The 16,394-nt window shown below is 39.1% G+C and overlaps 1 protein-coding gene and 1 long non-coding RNA gene across 4 annotated transcripts in view; one reads left to right on the plus strand and one right to left on the minus strand.

Moving 5' to 3' along the window:
• Positions 1–648: 648 nt before the first annotated feature.
• ZNF706 (zinc finger protein 706) lies at positions 649–7,428 on the minus strand. 3 transcript variants are annotated; one of them, XM_073229905.1, is made up of 4 exons: positions 7,277–7,428; positions 3,679–3,815; positions 1,661–1,765; positions 649–963 (listed from the first exon to the last, which is right to left on the minus strand). In XM_073229905.1, exons 2-3 carry the CDS (start codon positions 3,811–3,813, stop codon positions 1,670–1,672), a joined length of 231 nt encoding a protein of 76 aa, XP_073086006.1. In that variant the 5' UTR covers positions 3,814–3,815; positions 7,277–7,428; the 3' UTR covers positions 649–963; positions 1,661–1,669. The 3 variants fall into 3 exon arrangements, with proteins under 3 accessions (XP_073086006.1, XP_073086005.1, XP_073086007.1); XM_073229904.1 differs by having other exon boundaries at positions 7,140–7,277; XM_073229906.1 differs by lacking the exon at positions 7,277–7,428 and adding an exon at positions 6,976–7,247.
• A 150-nt stretch (positions 7,429–7,578) lies between these two features.
• Positions 7,579–16,394, plus strand: part of LOC118967848 (uncharacterized) — a 108,230-nt gene continuing 99,414 nt past the window's right edge. The window contains exons 1-2 of the long non-coding RNA XR_012128339.1: positions 7,579–8,760; positions 14,432–14,564. This is a non-coding gene — a long non-coding RNA (uncharacterized lncRNA). The remainder of the gene's footprint in view (positions 8,761–14,431; positions 14,565–16,394) is intronic.

Consider the following 16,394-nt stretch of genomic DNA (forward strand, 5'->3'; position numbering starts at 1 on the left):
TTGGGAACTAAACCAGCCACAAGTCATTCCAATCTTCCTGTTAACACAAAAGTCCATTCATAAAATTGGTCAAATCTTTAATAACATCCAAAAACTCCCTCAAAATTTTTGAGTTTCAATTTCAAATTAAAGAACTTCAAGAATTTTCAAAGAATCCAGTATAATTTATAAAAGATAGATCTTTACCAGTTCACTTATGTTCCATCGTATTTTGTACTAAATGATAGGCTTACTGCTGATTATTTCATTGTGGCATGTACTTCAGAACCTGATCTTTCAGAAGGGCTCACTGACAGTTCAACCGCGTTAGGAATTTATCAGTTATATACAGTGTATACCTGGCTGGCAACTATAACCAGGTTGTACAGCAAGTTGCAATATTCCAACCTCACACACAAGAAACAAATCAGAGGGAGAAATGACCCATGACTGCAAGACTGAAGCATCAGGTTAAGTCTTCATTTAGATTAGTAGATGCCAATAAAATTATGTGCAGAAATTTAATGAATGAGTCTGCTCTAGTTTGATGAAACTGCCACTGAGCTGAGAAAGGGAGATAAGAATTGCACTTGCAATTCTAGATGATGAATTTATTAGATTTTTGTAAGGCAAATAATGTGGAAAGGTAAAACAGAATTTCTAGAACCATTTATCCTGTGATGTTGTAAAATCAAAGTACTATTTTATTAAATGAGTTATTTTACACAATATGAACATCAATATAATTACAATTGTAAAAAAATTTTTTGTAACAAGGATGGACTGATTTTCAGATTTCCAAATCAGGGTCAACTGTACATTTACACAGAATTGTCTTTGCATGAAGCCCAAAAGGGAACAGCATAAAAATGAGTGTTTCTGTAGCCCCTCTATTTTTGCTGATCAACAGTTTGTTAGAAAAGCAGCTGCAGGTTTGTTACCTAAGTTCTGAGACAGTAGAAGTCAAAGGTGTCATGAATTCACCTATAAAACATAAGCAAAGTTTCAGTGAATGTAGGTCTTACACAAATGAAAATTATATGCATTTCAACTCTCTAAGAAAAAAATGCCTAAGAATTAGTGTGATAGATTTATCAACTGGATTTTATAAACAAGAAATCTTTGATGAATTTATTTTGCAAGAATAATTCTCACACATACTCCAGCTACTACCACCACCACTACCATTTAGGAGGAAAAAACCCAACCATACAGAGTGTAAACTGATTATTTGCAAGCAACTGCCAAGTTTATACACTGCCTGCCTGTATTTTGCCCTGTATTTTAATGTACTTCGAATCTCTGCTGAACACAGAAAGTAAAATACCTGCAAAAAGGTGCTTGGAAATATTGGGCTGCATCACCTCTGGGAGCAAGACCCTCTAATACCTTTGTAATAGTTATTTTCTTTAAGCTAATAATCTCTTCTGTTCTTGGATCAGAGTTGGCCAGCATTCCCTTATTCTGCCATTTTTGGCTATAGTAATAAAGACAGGGTGTTTCAAAGGCATATAGTGTCTGAGAAAATGGGACTTTTAGCAATTGTAAAGTTAAACATTAACTTAAAAGGGGGAAGCAATCAAGTCTCAGCTAGAAGTAGAATTCCACAATTACAGAAGCAATTTTGCTGTCATATACAACCCTGACATTATTAACAAACAAAAGAAAAAACGTCGATTACCTGTAAACTTTATGCCTGAACATCAGCCAATTCTGGAGGAAGTGGAGTCTTAGGATGCTTGCTCTCAAAGTGCTGCTTAAAGGTCTTAGGGTCTGGCATTTGTGTCTAATTTAAAAATGTGTGCAAAAAAGAAGAGTTAGACCTTATTCATGAAATAAAAACGTTAACTTTTAAAACCATGAGCCTCCTCATGAAAGACAATTAGTGCAAAACACTTTTTTAAATAAATTTTATCAAATGTACATCACAGTGGTTCAAAAGTCCACCCCCTACCCAGCCCCAACCCCCTTGGTAACCACCAGTCACTTCTCAGTGTCTATGAGCTAATGCTGTTTTGTTCCTTGTTTTGCTTTGTTTTTTATATTTCACAAATAAGTGAAATCATATGGTATTTGTCTTTCTCTGCCTGGCTTATTTCACTGAGCATAATACACTCCAGACTCATCTACATTGTTGCAAATGGCAGGATTTATTTTCTTTTTATGGCTGAATAATATTCCAGCAACACATTTTGGAAGTTCCTGTAACTTAGTCGCTGGCATATGAAAAAGGACCTTATAAACAAAGAAATTTCTAATATATTCACACATTTCAAATATCAAAGAAGGGTGGGTCACACAGAATGATTTTGCTTAATTAACAGCAAACAGGCAAGATTAACTCAGTACTTGTTAAGAATGTTATCTGAATTCTCATTAACCTACATAATAATCAAGTTAGTTCCTACTACACTGACTTCCCTAGGCAAGGACCTTCAACTATTTACTCTTTATCACATTCAAGTAGACAAAACACAAGATAAATGTTTTGTTGTTTTGAGTTTTTAAATATATGAAGTACTTTAGTATTTTTAGGTCACAGTATTTCATCAGTAGTTTAGTGAAATTTACTTTTGCCCTGCCTCTTTCCAAACAGAACCTGAAGTTGCTTACTTTCGTTATTGAGTATATCGAAGCTCAATATGAACAAGATATTTAATGTAACAGATATACTCTTAATAAGAACTTTTATGTATTCAGGAACTTTTATTTCATTAGTAATGACTTCTACAGATAATAATCTTTAGACCAGGAATCATGTCTTAGCAAGATCCTTTCCCATCTATACCAATCTTACCCAGACATGGGGCTTTGAAAAAAAAGAAACACACATATATGTACGTATGTATGTATGTATGCACATATGTGTATGTATTGAACCAAACTCACTATGCATTTTTCCTTTGGCACTTCTATTCAAACTTCAAGACACTGAGCTTAAGCAAGAAAGAGACACTGGCTTGAATTTAAGAAAAACTTCTTTGACAGAAGTGTGGTACACTGGGGTAGAAGGTAGACTCTGGAGCCAGACTTATCTGGGTTCAAATCCCAGCTCTTCCACATAATATCTGGGGGACCCTGCAGGAGATATTTAATCCCCATGATTCAATTTACTCTTCCATAAAACAAGAATAAAATAAAGTACCTTACCTCATAGAGCTGTTGTATGGATTAAGGGACTCTTATTTGTAAACACTTGGTTCACTGCCTAGCACATAAGCACTCAATACTAGCTGTTAGATTATTCCTCAAATCTAATAAAACACATTAATTCTAGTAAAAGCACCCAATGGAAAACACACTAGTTTCAAAGACATCCTAATTACAGATTTAGTGAGGAAAAAAAGTCAGTTATACAACAAGAAATACATTCACTGGTACCAACATAATTCTAAACTAAAGCTGTAGATCTGACTTCCTTACAAAGTTTGAAGTAGTATTATTTGTCCTTAAGAAGAGGCTTTGTTTTGTTCATTCCTCTCCTCTAACACCCAGAGATTTGTGCTTGGCCACAGGAGTCATTCAAAAAAAAGTATATGTTGAATATATGAAGACGGTTTCCTAAAATAACCAGCTCTTGAATCTAGTATTTCAAGTAAAGCATTTGTTTCGCCATGGCTGCAAAATTTTAAACTATACAAACCAATCACTAATGAAAGAATTATCTGCGGGAAAGCTGTGTCTCCCAATTCCCCTTACCCTACAGACAGTGCAGGTATATATTAAGGCAGCTTTGGCAGCAGCCTTTTGGTCATGTCCTTGTTTCTTCTTTTGTCCAGCTTGCTTTTTGGCATTTTTCTGCTGAGACTGAATCTTCTGCTGTCCACGAGCCATATCTAAAAACAGAAGTTGAGGCATTAGAGTGGTTTTTACTCTAATACAAAGTAATCTAAGTATGGTAATGCTCTCAGAATTGAAGACTTAAGTTTTACAGAAAGTTGTCAATCAAAATGCTAGGTTTTCAATTCTCACATATAATGCTAGTAAAGGATAAGTAAAGGATAAGTAAAGTGGAAAACTGGTAAGAATCTGCTCTATAACCTAACAATTCCACTTTTGGTGTACATCCAACAGAAATGCAAATGTATACACACCTAAAAGACAGTACAAGAATGTTCAGAACATGTTTTCAAAACTGGAAACAATCCAACAGTTAAGATGGATACATAACTGGTATATTTATGCTGTGGAATATGATGCAGTACTCAAAAAGAAGGAACTGTTGTTACAAGTAACAACATGGTTATAGCATGTTAAAAGAAAGAAGCCAGATACAATGTGTAAGTTGTACTCTGTTCCAAAGAGAGAAAACTAATCTAGGAGGTAGTGACCAGGTGGGGTGGGGGAATTCATGGGGTGCTGACGTGTTCTATATCTCGTTCTGGGTAATAGTTACACAGGTGTGTTCACTTATAAAAACACATTGAACTGCACACCTAAGATTTGTGCACTTCCCTATATGTAATCTCAAATATGGACCCAAAGTTTGGCCCCTTCCCCAATCATGTTTGATTTCTTTGCAAAGGTACTTTCCCTTTCCAGTATTCATTGTCATGACTTGAGATTTTTACAACCTTAATAGGAACATAGCTATCATCTAACGCTTCTAAAGGACATCTGTATTCAAAATCTTTCTTAAAAAAAAAAAAATGTCTTTGCATGATTTCTTGACAAATTATTAAGTAAGATTAAATTAGTTTCCGGTTGAGAGAATGAACCTTGTGAAAAAGGTAAGGGTACTTTTATAAAATGAAAGATACCATTCTTTACTACTGATGGTGTGAAATGACCTATATAGGTTAAAATAGTTAGGTTACTAAAAAAAAAGTTACTTTATTTTTGCATTAAAGTCTCTATTAGATAACATAAGTTAGATTTTTTCATAAAGGATCTATAATAAGCCTCAGCTGTTTTTTAAACACATTAAAACTGGGGCTTAGGTAGAATTCCTATGTATAGCTTTGACTAGGACTGCAATTAAATTTTAAACTTTTAAATCACTGCAGGACCTGAACATACAATGGATCTAATCTACATCACCCTTACCCAGAAAACAGTGCTGGCTTTTTCTGACTGGAACCCTAGCTAGGTCAAAGCATTTCATAGAAACATATGAGCTTCTCCAAAATACAAATAAAGCAAACTGAAAAATACACTGACTGGACAAGTTCCCACTAGTATTTAACACTAAACTGAAAGTTAAGTAAAGCATAGAAGAGGATTAATGTTTTGTGAGGTAGTTGGCTGAATATTTTAACAATCTACAAAAATGTTTAATATGCTGGCCTAATATAAGAACCCCATTTCCCCCAAATGGCAAATATCAGATGTCTTAGTCCTTGGAGACTAAACTTACATTTTAGTTTTTAAAAACTAACTCCTTAAAAATTAAATCCGTAATTCCAAGTTAAATGGAATCATTTTTTAAAAAGCATATTTAAGTACAAATGTTACGTTACGCCAAGTGTATAAACCTGTTCCCAGGAGATTTAGATACTTATGATTTGTATGATAGTAGACAGGTATTGAATCTTTCTGTATCCCAGTGTTTTACAACAATGTCTCAATGTCTTACTATCTGTACCTTATGTTAGAGTAATTCAATCCTCTCATGCATACAAACTCTTCCACATAACGTATATACTATGTAGGCTAATACAATGATCTCGTGGATGACCTCAATTGTTTTACATTGTAAACTTATAAAATGGCAGGCCACTAATTTCACAAGTTTCTTTGATAACTGTTTCTTTGATAGCAGTTAACTGTTTTGATAACATTTTCATGCAGTAATCTGCACAAATCAGTGTCATTAGATGCACACTGTATTTTGCATTTAGGACTTCTAAAACATTACACAAAAGATTTAGCTGTTTTCACTGTCATCTAACAAGAGTAACACAAAAGCCATAAAAGTTTTAATAAATAGAAGACTGTAGTCGCTTGTTCTTACTTTTAAAACAGAAAACTTAACCCCAGGTAAAGGAAATCGAAATCTGTCTAAATGCATGGGGTAGGCCCCTAACTTCTAACAATATACTGCATTGATTTCCTTTCTGAAAGCAGAAATGCAAACGAACCAACCACCTGCTTTTGGACAGTTCAACTTAGGTGATGCCAATAGAATCTTCCACAAAATCCTAAGTATAACTTCTCTTTGGTTAAATACACAAACTGAGGGGCAAGAAGTCATTTACAAATATCCAAACGCTGGTTTTTTAATATAACTCTCTTTTAGAGTGGTTTTCCGAGGGGGCTGAGAAGGGGGAAGTTATAGAATGAATAAGCTCCTCTAAAATAAGGAGCTCGTAGAGGAGGCAACAAGCAGCACTGCCTCCCAAATCCTCTGAAAACCAAAACAAACGAGTAAGAGAATAAAACATTTTGGATCTAGGAAGTAGGATCATTCTTCATAATCATCCGAAACGAAGAGGCCCAAGCAGTGATCAACATTCTGACCCTAGCTTTTACTACAACCTTTCGAAAAGGGGGTGCGGATGAAAGTACCAGGAGTCAGGTCTACTTCACCCAGCACTTCACTAACCCAACTCCAACCGGCCTCTCCCGCCTTGGGGAAGCCCCCTCCTCTTACTGCCACACAGCCCCCACCTACCCGCCACTCACGGACCCCGGCCCAGAGACATGGCCCTTGGAGGCCTTGACTGCCCAACCCGGCCCCTCAGGCCGCAGGGAGCCCCAGTCTGAGGAAACCGACCAGCTGCCGTCGCCCAGCGTAAGGTTACCGCTCTGCTCCGCTTCCGCGGCCGGCCAGCGACCCGGCCACCTGCAGAGCCTGGCAGGCGCCCGAGCTTCCTCTCCTTCCCGCGGCCCGCGCCAGGACAGGACCGGCCCCGCCGCCCCCAGGGAGGCGGAGGAGGCCGGCGACACCTCGCGACCCGCGATGACCCCCCCATGGTCCCTGTCGACCCCATCGGCAGGCCCCCACCCGGCTCCCGGGCGTCCTGCGGCGTCAGCGCCGCCCCCACAGCCGCTCACCGGGGCAGGGACAGTCTTGCGTCGGAGAGGCCGCGCAGCGCGAGGGCCGGGGGAAGTGGCCGTAGGGAGAGGAACGGGGAGAGCGCCCAACACCGCTTCGGCCTCCTCCACCCGCCAAGGAAGGGAAAAGGGAGAGCCGCAACACAACAGCCCGCGCGTCGCACCCGCCGCCGCTGCCGCCGCGCGCGCCCGCCGCCGCCTCAGCCTCGGGGGAGGCCACTACGCCTCGTGCTCGCGCACGCCGCACAGCTCTCCCAGTCGCCCCAGCGCCCGCCCGCTTCTCGCAACCCCGTCCACTCGCCTTCCTGCTCCGGCCTTCTCCACCCCCTGCCCCTAGCACGCCTGCGCTCTTTCCGGTCGTGAGGGCCAATGGCCGCGCACCCCTATTACATAAGAGCGAGGGGGCGGGGCCTGGCGGAGACGGCGGCCCCAGCTAGACAGGAACTGCAGGGGACGTCGCCCTGTGTCCTCGGCGCCCCTCCCGGTCCTGCGTGCTCTGCCTGGCCGGCTTCGGTCGGCTGTGGACGCAGCGAGATTTCGGTCCTGGCAGCGAGTTTTCTGTTCCTCACCCGCTTGCTCACGCTCACTCATCTGGGGTCCGGCCCGGCTTCTCGCCACGTCCCTTCTCTCGCGCCTCCTGCCTCACCGGCGCCCTCCGAGGCCATGGCCGGGGGTCGAGCAAGGAGCGCCAGCGCCGCGGCGGCGTGGGTCACTGACCCACGAGCCTGCCACTTGGGCTCACAGCCGTTCCCGCCCCGAGTGAGGCCGGCGGGCCGGGTGTCCCTGAACAGGGGCACGCAGCCTTTGTTCTCATCAATATCCTTTTACCTCTTTCCCACGGAAACGACGGTTATTCTACCAATTTGAGGTTTTTAATGTGTTGAAGAGTCAAGCCTGACTCACTGAAAATTATTGGCGAGGCCTCCCTGACCCTTTTAGGCTGACTGCTACCAATAAACTGAGTTGCTAGTATTTGGGGAAACGGTTAAGTTGACTTGTTTCCTGGTTCACAGGCCATGACAGTCTGATCAAGTCCAGTATCTGATCGAGAGCGATAGCGATCATAACAAATATTTTATAAGCTGGTTATCTGTAAAAGACTTTTTAGGCATTGGCTTTTGTATACATCTCCGGGCCACCCTTCACCCCCTCATCTCCCTCCCCTAACACACATAGATACTGGTTCCTAATAGATGTTTTAGTAAAAACAAAAGGGATGCCTTTGTATTTGATGTTCTCACCTTGCCCATGGCCTCCTTTCCCAAATTTGCCTGCCAATGCCCAGAAATGTTAGAGGAATATAAATACATCTCAAGTTAGGAGACTGGGATATAGACATCACAGAATTGTTTAAAATAGCCAGGAAGGAGTTACCTGCTTATTGCTACGCGGTGGTATACAATATAATCTTGTTGTTCAGTCTTTTCATCCTCATTTCAGGTCTTCTCATCTTCACTTTCCACACCCTCCTTCCCGTGCTGCAGCCTTAAATTACATGTTTAGATTTTATTAATAGCTCTCCAGTTCTCAGTTGTAAGCTAATTTTAATTGGGCACCATCTGCCCAGTACCTAACAATGTGTTAAACATTAATATACTTTGAATAAATGGATATTGACCCAATGAATTGGGTGGGGCTAAAGAAAACTTTTATTGTCATAAAGTTATAGCTTAATCAGTAATAGTCATCATAACTATAATAATTGTGTTAGCCTGGCTAATAAGAGGGGGATAAGGTACTTGGAGGACTGGACAGCAGAAAGAGACAGAGAGATCTGGTTGTCAGGTAAGTCTTCTGAACTAGAGAGGTGATTTCTGTTATGCAATAGGATTAATAAATCACTTGTTCCCATGGCCTAGATGAAAGAGCCATTAAAACCAGTGTTTCTTAAATTTTTGAGTTAACCACCTTTGAGAATTTCATAAAAACTATGGACTTTGCCCTCAGAAAGTTCATATACATATAAACTTGTCCCTGTTGGTAGAGTTTCTCCACCTTGGCACTCTTGACATGTGGGCTGAATACTTCCTTGATATGGGGGGCTGTCCTGGGAATTATAGTATGCTTAGCAACATCCCTGTCCTTGCCCCTGTTGATATCAGTATCACCCCAGCTTCAGATGTAGCAAAATGTCTACAGATTTTGCTAAATGTCTTCTAGGGGTCAAAATCTCACCTGGTTGAGAACTACTGCTTAGAGGATATGCTTTCATGGTAACTTTGTATGATGTTTAGGGCATTTGAAATACAAAGGAAAAAAATGTAAGAAGGAATGGTTAAGATTCAACAGCTGTGAAGTGACAAACAATAAATGAAAAGAGGATGAATTGGCATTACAACCAGTTGGTGTCCTACTTAAGTTATAGAAATGTGGCAGTAAATGGGATAGGAACTCCGTAGAAGGATTTTTATACACATTTTTGGTTTTAATTGTGAATGCTACAGTAATTCCACTGCCTGTTTTTCTTCTTTTGCCTTTATACAATTACTATGGGTTAATAGCCAATAAACATGTGCCTATTTTCTACCCCAAATCACAATCAGATTATAAGTGCTTCTTTGAAGACCTGAAAGTCTTATTTATCTATTTGAATTCATGTCAGGTATTCAGGGCTGAAGGAGCTGGTGGTTAATCGATGCATTATTTCTCAAGTAAGTATAGATTATTCTGAATTACTTTTTCCACTTTATTGTGCATGTAGGTTAATATCTAAGTGTAGTAAAATGCTCCATTCAGGGGTTCCTTAGAGAGCAAAAGAGTCCAGGAGCTGGACCCTCAGGTCCTGACATCCAGTAACAAGTGATAACAGCAATAATGAAAACAATAAACTCAAAACAAAAATGTTTGCATTGCTAGCTCTTCTTCTTCTACTCTTGCTTGAGATTTCTTGGGACTGCAATCTGTATTCTTTTGTTTTCTCTACACTCTTTCTCCAAAGGAATCTCATGTACTGTTGCGGCTTTAAATAATGAACTTCAGAGGACCCCACATTTCTATCTTTAGTTCAAGCCTCTCTTGTGATTCCTAAGTTATGTATCCAAATGCCTATTTTTCACTCCACTTTAATGCTTTATAGACATTTCACATTTAATACCATATGGTATGGAATCTAAGAAGCTGTTGATTGGAAGTCACATTTAGGTCCACCACGATTAAAAAATATTACTGCCAGTTAAACTATGGCATAATGCTAAGATACCTTGATTAGAAAACACATCTCAATTTCAGAGATGTTAAAATGCTTTTAAAAAACAATGTGACTTATTAGATAATGTGACTTTTATTTTTAAAAAATTACATACTTAGGAATAACCTTACGAAAAGAAGTGAAAAACATATTCTGAACTCAAAAAAATTGTTGAGGGAAATTAAAGAAGACCTAAATAAATGGAAGGCACTCCATGTTATGTATCAAAAAAATATTGTTGGGATGACAATATTCCCCATACATTCAATACATCCCCTATCAAAATATCAGCTGTTGTCTTTGCATAAATCAACAAGTTTATTCTGAAATTCATCTGGAAATTCCAAGAAACCTAGGAATATGGTAAGGATTTTATTTGGTCTTTGTCCCCATTTCTGGCACAAAACTCCTAAAACCTTTGGAATTTTCTGAGTGATGGGAGTGTCTTTTGTCATTCATAAGAAGCCCCTTTTGAGGACCCCTAAATTTATGGTAATGAGGTGATGTAGGGGAGGGTCCCTGGATAGCCTCAGGCTGAGATTTGTCACCAGAATGACCAAATGTTTAGAGGACTGGAATTTACAGCCCCGCTCACTGACATTTGGGAAGGCAAAGGGGAGGGAGGGAGTTGGAGATTAAGCTCTATTAAAACTTGAGCAAGATTTGATGAGTTCTAGGTTGATTAATTTTATTCACATGGTGGGAGGGTGACACAACCCAGTTCCATGGGAAGAGAAGCTCTTGCACTGGACTCCTTCCACTTCGCCTGTGTACCTCTCCATCAGGCTTTTCATCTGCATCCTCTATAATGCCTTTTATAATAACAGTTTCAATATAAGTAAATGTTTCTTTGCGAGTTCTGTGATCTGCTCTAACAAATTAATCAAACATAAGGGGGTGATCATGGGAACCTCTGATTTATAGCTTGTCAGTCAGAAGCACGAGCATCGGACCTGCACTGGCATCTGAAGTGGTGGTGGTGGGTAGCAGTGTTGTAGGACTAAGCCCTTATCCTGTGAGATTTGATGCTATTTCCACATCAATAGCTTCAGAATTGAGTTAAGTTATAGGATACCTAGCTGGTGTCACAAAACTACTCTATGTTTGGAAAATCTATATATTTGGTATTAGAAGTGAAGTAGTATTGCAGAGAAATGTTGAGAGTAGAGGAGATACAGGGAGGAGGAGTGTGGTTTTCCAGAATAGCTGAAGCAATGTTGAAAAGAGAAATAAAGTGAAAACTTTAAATATAGAGGTGCTGTATGACCCAGCAATTCCAATCCTTGAAAAAAAGGATTTATACTCCCCAACTGCAAGATTTGCTACAAAGCTACAGTAATCAAGGCTGTGGCACTGGCATAAGAATAGACATAATGGATCAATAAGAATTCAGAATTGAGAGTTAAGGAAGAAATCTTCACATTGATTTTGACACTGGTGCCAAGAAAATTCAATGGAGAAGGAATAGTCCTTTCAACAAATGATGCTGGGAAAACTGGATATCCACATACAAAAGAATGAAATTGTTCCCTTACTTATGTACAAAAAATTAATAAAACTGGATCACAGATCTAAATGTAATTGCTGAAACTATAAAATTCTTAGAAGACATAGGTGTAAATCTGCATGACCTTTGATTAAGCAAAGCCTTCTTAGATATAACACCAAAAGCGTCAGTGACCAAAGAAATAACCCAATTAAAAAATGGGCAACAGATTTGATTAGATTTTTCTGTAAATAAGATATGCAAATGGCCAATGTGTACAAGAAAAGACAGTCACCATTATTAGCCATCAGAGAAATGAAAGTCAAAACACTGAGATAGTACTTCATACCAAGCTAGTAAAAAGACAGATATTAACAAATGTTGGGGACAATATAGAGAAACTGGAATCCTCATACACTGCTGGTTGCAATGCAAAATAGTGCAGCCTCTTTGGAAGACATTCGGGCAGTTTGTTAACAGTTTAAATATAGAGGTGCTGTATGACCCAGCAATTCCAATCCTAGATTCTATATCCAAGAGAAATGAAAACATATATGTACACAAAATCTTATCTATGAATATCCAAAGCAGAATTTTGGCTAATCATAATAACCAAAAACAGAAACAACCCAAATATTTATCAACTAATGAGTAAAAGGTGATATACCATAATATGGAATATTATCCAGTAATAAAAGGGAATGAAGGGAATAAAAGGGATACATGTTACAATACTGGTGAATCTTGAAAACATGCTAAGTGAAAAACCAGTCACCAAAGACCACATATTGTATGATTTGATTTATGTGAAATGTCCAGAATAGGCAAGTCTATAAAGACAAAGTTGATTAGTGGTAGCCTAGGGCTAGGAGAATTGGGGGGAAATGGGAAGTGACTGGTAATGGGTATGGACTTTTTTTTTGGGCGGATGAAATGTTTTAAAATCGATTGTGATAATGATTGCATAACTGAATATACTGAAAACCACTGAACTTAAACTTTAAATGAGCGATTTGTATCCTATGTGATTTATATGCCAATAAAGCTGTTATACATAAAAAAACACACACCATGACATAGATAATGAAAAAAAATGGTATGTCCAACATTCTCTCCATTGCCATACCCAAATCTCCATCTCATCTAGTTTATCCTACTTCAGTACCACACAATGGGATACCCATTCCAAAAACTTCATTTTTATCTCTGGCACTTCTCAATTCCTCAGCCCCCACTTCCAGTCTATTACCAAGTCATGTTGATTCTTCTCTAAAATAATGTATTGATTCTGTCCACTTTTCACCATCTCCACTGCCACTACTCTCATCCAAGTCACCATTTTTCATCTGGTTTGCCAGGGGCTTAACCTATTAGGAAGTGAAGAACTTTTCTAGCTCCCTTTTAATACAATCAGTTCTAGGCAATCAGAATGATCCTTTAAAAATACAGATCATCTCAGGACATTTATCTGCTTAAAATACTTCATTGGCTTTACATAGCACACAAATAAAACCCAATCTTCTATGGCCCACAAAGCCTTGTCTAGCCCCCTGGAGTGCTTCTTTCTTGCTGTGCTCCAGCTCAGTGGTCTGTCAGTTCCTCAAGCCTACCAAGCTCTTCCCTATCTTGAGCCCTTATATACTCTTGCCTCTCTTTAATATGCATCTCCCCACTATGGCTACTTTCCAGTTACTTTTCAACTTCCAGCTGCAGTATCACATTCCCAGAGAAGCCTTCATTACTTGAGCCCCTATTTAAATGAGGATTCTCCTGATTTAGTGCTCTCTTGGCACTAATCATGCTATGTAATTTAGTGTGAATACATATATTTGTGTGTGTTTATATAGAAACGCACATATATAGTGTATATTATGCACACATAAATGTGTGTATATACATAATTGTAATTATATGTATATATAAATTTGCAGTATATATATATATATATATACCGTTTCTCCTCTCTATTTGACTCCTAAAACAATGATATGTTACACTTATATAGTGCCTACTGTATACTGTTACATGTGCTTTACATATTTTCATTCATTTAATCCTCTCAACAATTCTAAGGTAACTAAGGTACGAAATGGATAAGTAAATTACCAAAGATTACATGGCTAGTTAGTAGGAGAGCTAAGATCTGTCCCCTGGCAATTTGGGTTCCAGAGGCTGGGCCACAGTTCTATATCATAAGAGTAGATTCTGTGTCTAATCTGTTCACTCCTTTGTAGCACCACTGAGCATAGTTCCTGGCATGATGTAGGCATCCAACAAACATGCCTGAGTTATCCCTCCAAACTATGTAGGAGCCCTCCTAAGTATCACAGAGCATGGTGTGAACAGCATTTACATAGTGATAATAATGTAAATATGGACCTAACCACTTTTATAACTACAAATATAACCTGCAGGAATGAGAAGTGTATGTGTGGCAGGCCAAGTTGGGAGAAGAGCTGAAAAAGAGTTAAATTCTCACTTTCCATAGTGGGAAATCCCTAGATAATGCCTAAAACTTGGCAAAAACTTTCCAGAAATAGTAATATAAAAATGTTATTTAGAGATGTATAGGCAAATAACAAAAGAATTGCCCAGGACAATTATAAGTACCTGTGGCTGAGAAGAGAGAATTTGGCAAATGGGAAACTGCTGTTTTTCATAACTAGTCTTGTAAGACTGGGTGAATTTTTAATCTGTGTGCATGTGTTACTGTGATAAAACAAAAACTACAGTAATTAAATGGTTTGTTTTTCTGATAATTTTCTAACATTGTTTTTTTCCAGGCAGCATATCTGTCTTCTCAGTGTTCAAGGCTGCAGAAAGATAGATGAATAAGTCCAGGTATTATAATAAGTCCAGGTGTTATTAACACCCTTGGCATTTCCTTGCAATTAGAGTCTACACTTCTCATTCCAGGTAAGAACATGCATCAGGTCCCACCATGCCATTTTTCTAGTTCTTGGCATACCATCCTTATCATTAGACTCTTAGGCAGCTGAGTGAGCTGGGGAGAAGAGTGCATCCAAATTGAATATGCTGGGCCTCGCCTTTCCATTATTACTCTTAAGCAGGGGAAGAAAACAAAACAAAACAGGAAAATCCAGTAGGGAGTGATTCATTGTTGTCCAGACAAGTGTCTATTAGGTGAGGGCCTTTGCTTTGATTTGAACTGTAAAGCTCTCTTGGCCTGGACAACGATCTTGATTTTGTCAGAAGTCTGCTGACTACTCTGGTGATGCAGGGGTAATCCCATACAGAGAATTTGTCTGAAAATGACTCCTTTAGTTTTTCCTCACTTTTGATGATCTGCAGAGCCTTTTTTTAGTGTCTCCACTTTGAACTATTACTTTGGAGAAGAGAGGAGAAGAAAAGAAAAAAGTGTAGTTACATTCTGCAATTTAACCATGTTTTGACTGAGTGCAGTTATCACTGCTCTTAATTACATGCTTACTTACATTCTACTGTTGATTTTAATAGTATTTAAGTCATTAAGACTCAGAGTAATTTTTAATGATTCCCCTGTTACAAAACGAAAGAATTGGTCTGAATAACTTCCAAGACCCTGTCTAGTCCTTGAACTTCTATGACTTGATGACTCAACATGAGCTTCATGGTCTTTTAAAAGAACTCTGTTTATGAAAGACAGAATAAAAATCACTCCAAACTCCATACCCAGATGAAAATTTGAAACCAAGGCGGCTAACTATTTACATGCTAAGTGGAAATGGAATTTCTGTGCACCAGAGGAGAGTACTAAGTGATTGAGTGATGAACAGAAAATAGTATGAAAGGGGAAAATACTTGTTTGAAAGTTCTGTGACTGTATTTATCATGTTTTTATTTTCTGTATTGTATGATGTTTTAATATTAGGGGGCCTTCCAGCCCTAGGGAGAGACTGCACCTCCCAGGGCTAGCTAATTCCTAAAGATAGTAATTTACCTAGGAATCTACCTTTTGTATGCAAATCAACCATTCCAGAGTCTATACCTCCAACCAGTCTCACATATCAAGCCAGCATTTTTCCTGGCCTACCTCATCCCAGGGCCTGTTCCAGGTGATTACAGACCACCCTTATAGCCCAGAGCCTGCCAGAATTATTCAAATGGCTAATCCCAGAATGTTTACTCTGCCCTGCTGTTCCTGAACAAACCCCAATAAAGGCTATGGCCTAGACTTTTCCTTCACTCCTGCTTCTGCCTCTTGACCAAAACTTGGTGTTTTACATGTGGCCCTGTGGGGTGTGGCATGCCCCTCCTCTCTGGAAATATTAGTAATAAGTTCTTTCAGTGGCCTTGACCTCTCCATATTGTTGTTCAGTCATCTTCATAAATTAAAATCACAAGGGTACAAATGAGGCAGCGATGTACCTTCTGTTTTCGCTGTCTGTAAACTGGGGATTCTGGCTCTCAGTGCATATGGTAGCCGTGGCTGGTTGGCTCACTTGCTTAGTTACACCTTACAAATGATAACCCAGACTTCTAACTGAATTTCTGTGTGGGCCGTGTAGCTTTGCAATATTTCATGATCACATATCAAACCCACAGACTGGGACAAATTCTCAAAATAAAAAACTTTTAAAGTATAAGGTAACAAAAGCATCTGGTGATGACAGATAATCACTGTAGCTATTACTTGTTTCTCCTGGAGCAATTAGTTATAGAACATGCTCTGCTGAGGCTAGGTTCCCAGTAGTATCTTCCCATATAAAGTTGAATTCATTATTGCTCAAAGCCTCCTAATGACAA

The sequence above is a fragment of the Manis javanica genome, chromosome 2 (assembly GCF_040802235.1).
Source record: "Manis javanica isolate MJ-LG chromosome 2, MJ_LKY, whole genome shotgun sequence".
Lineage (NCBI taxonomy): Eukaryota > Metazoa > Chordata > Mammalia > Pholidota > Manidae > Manis > Manis javanica.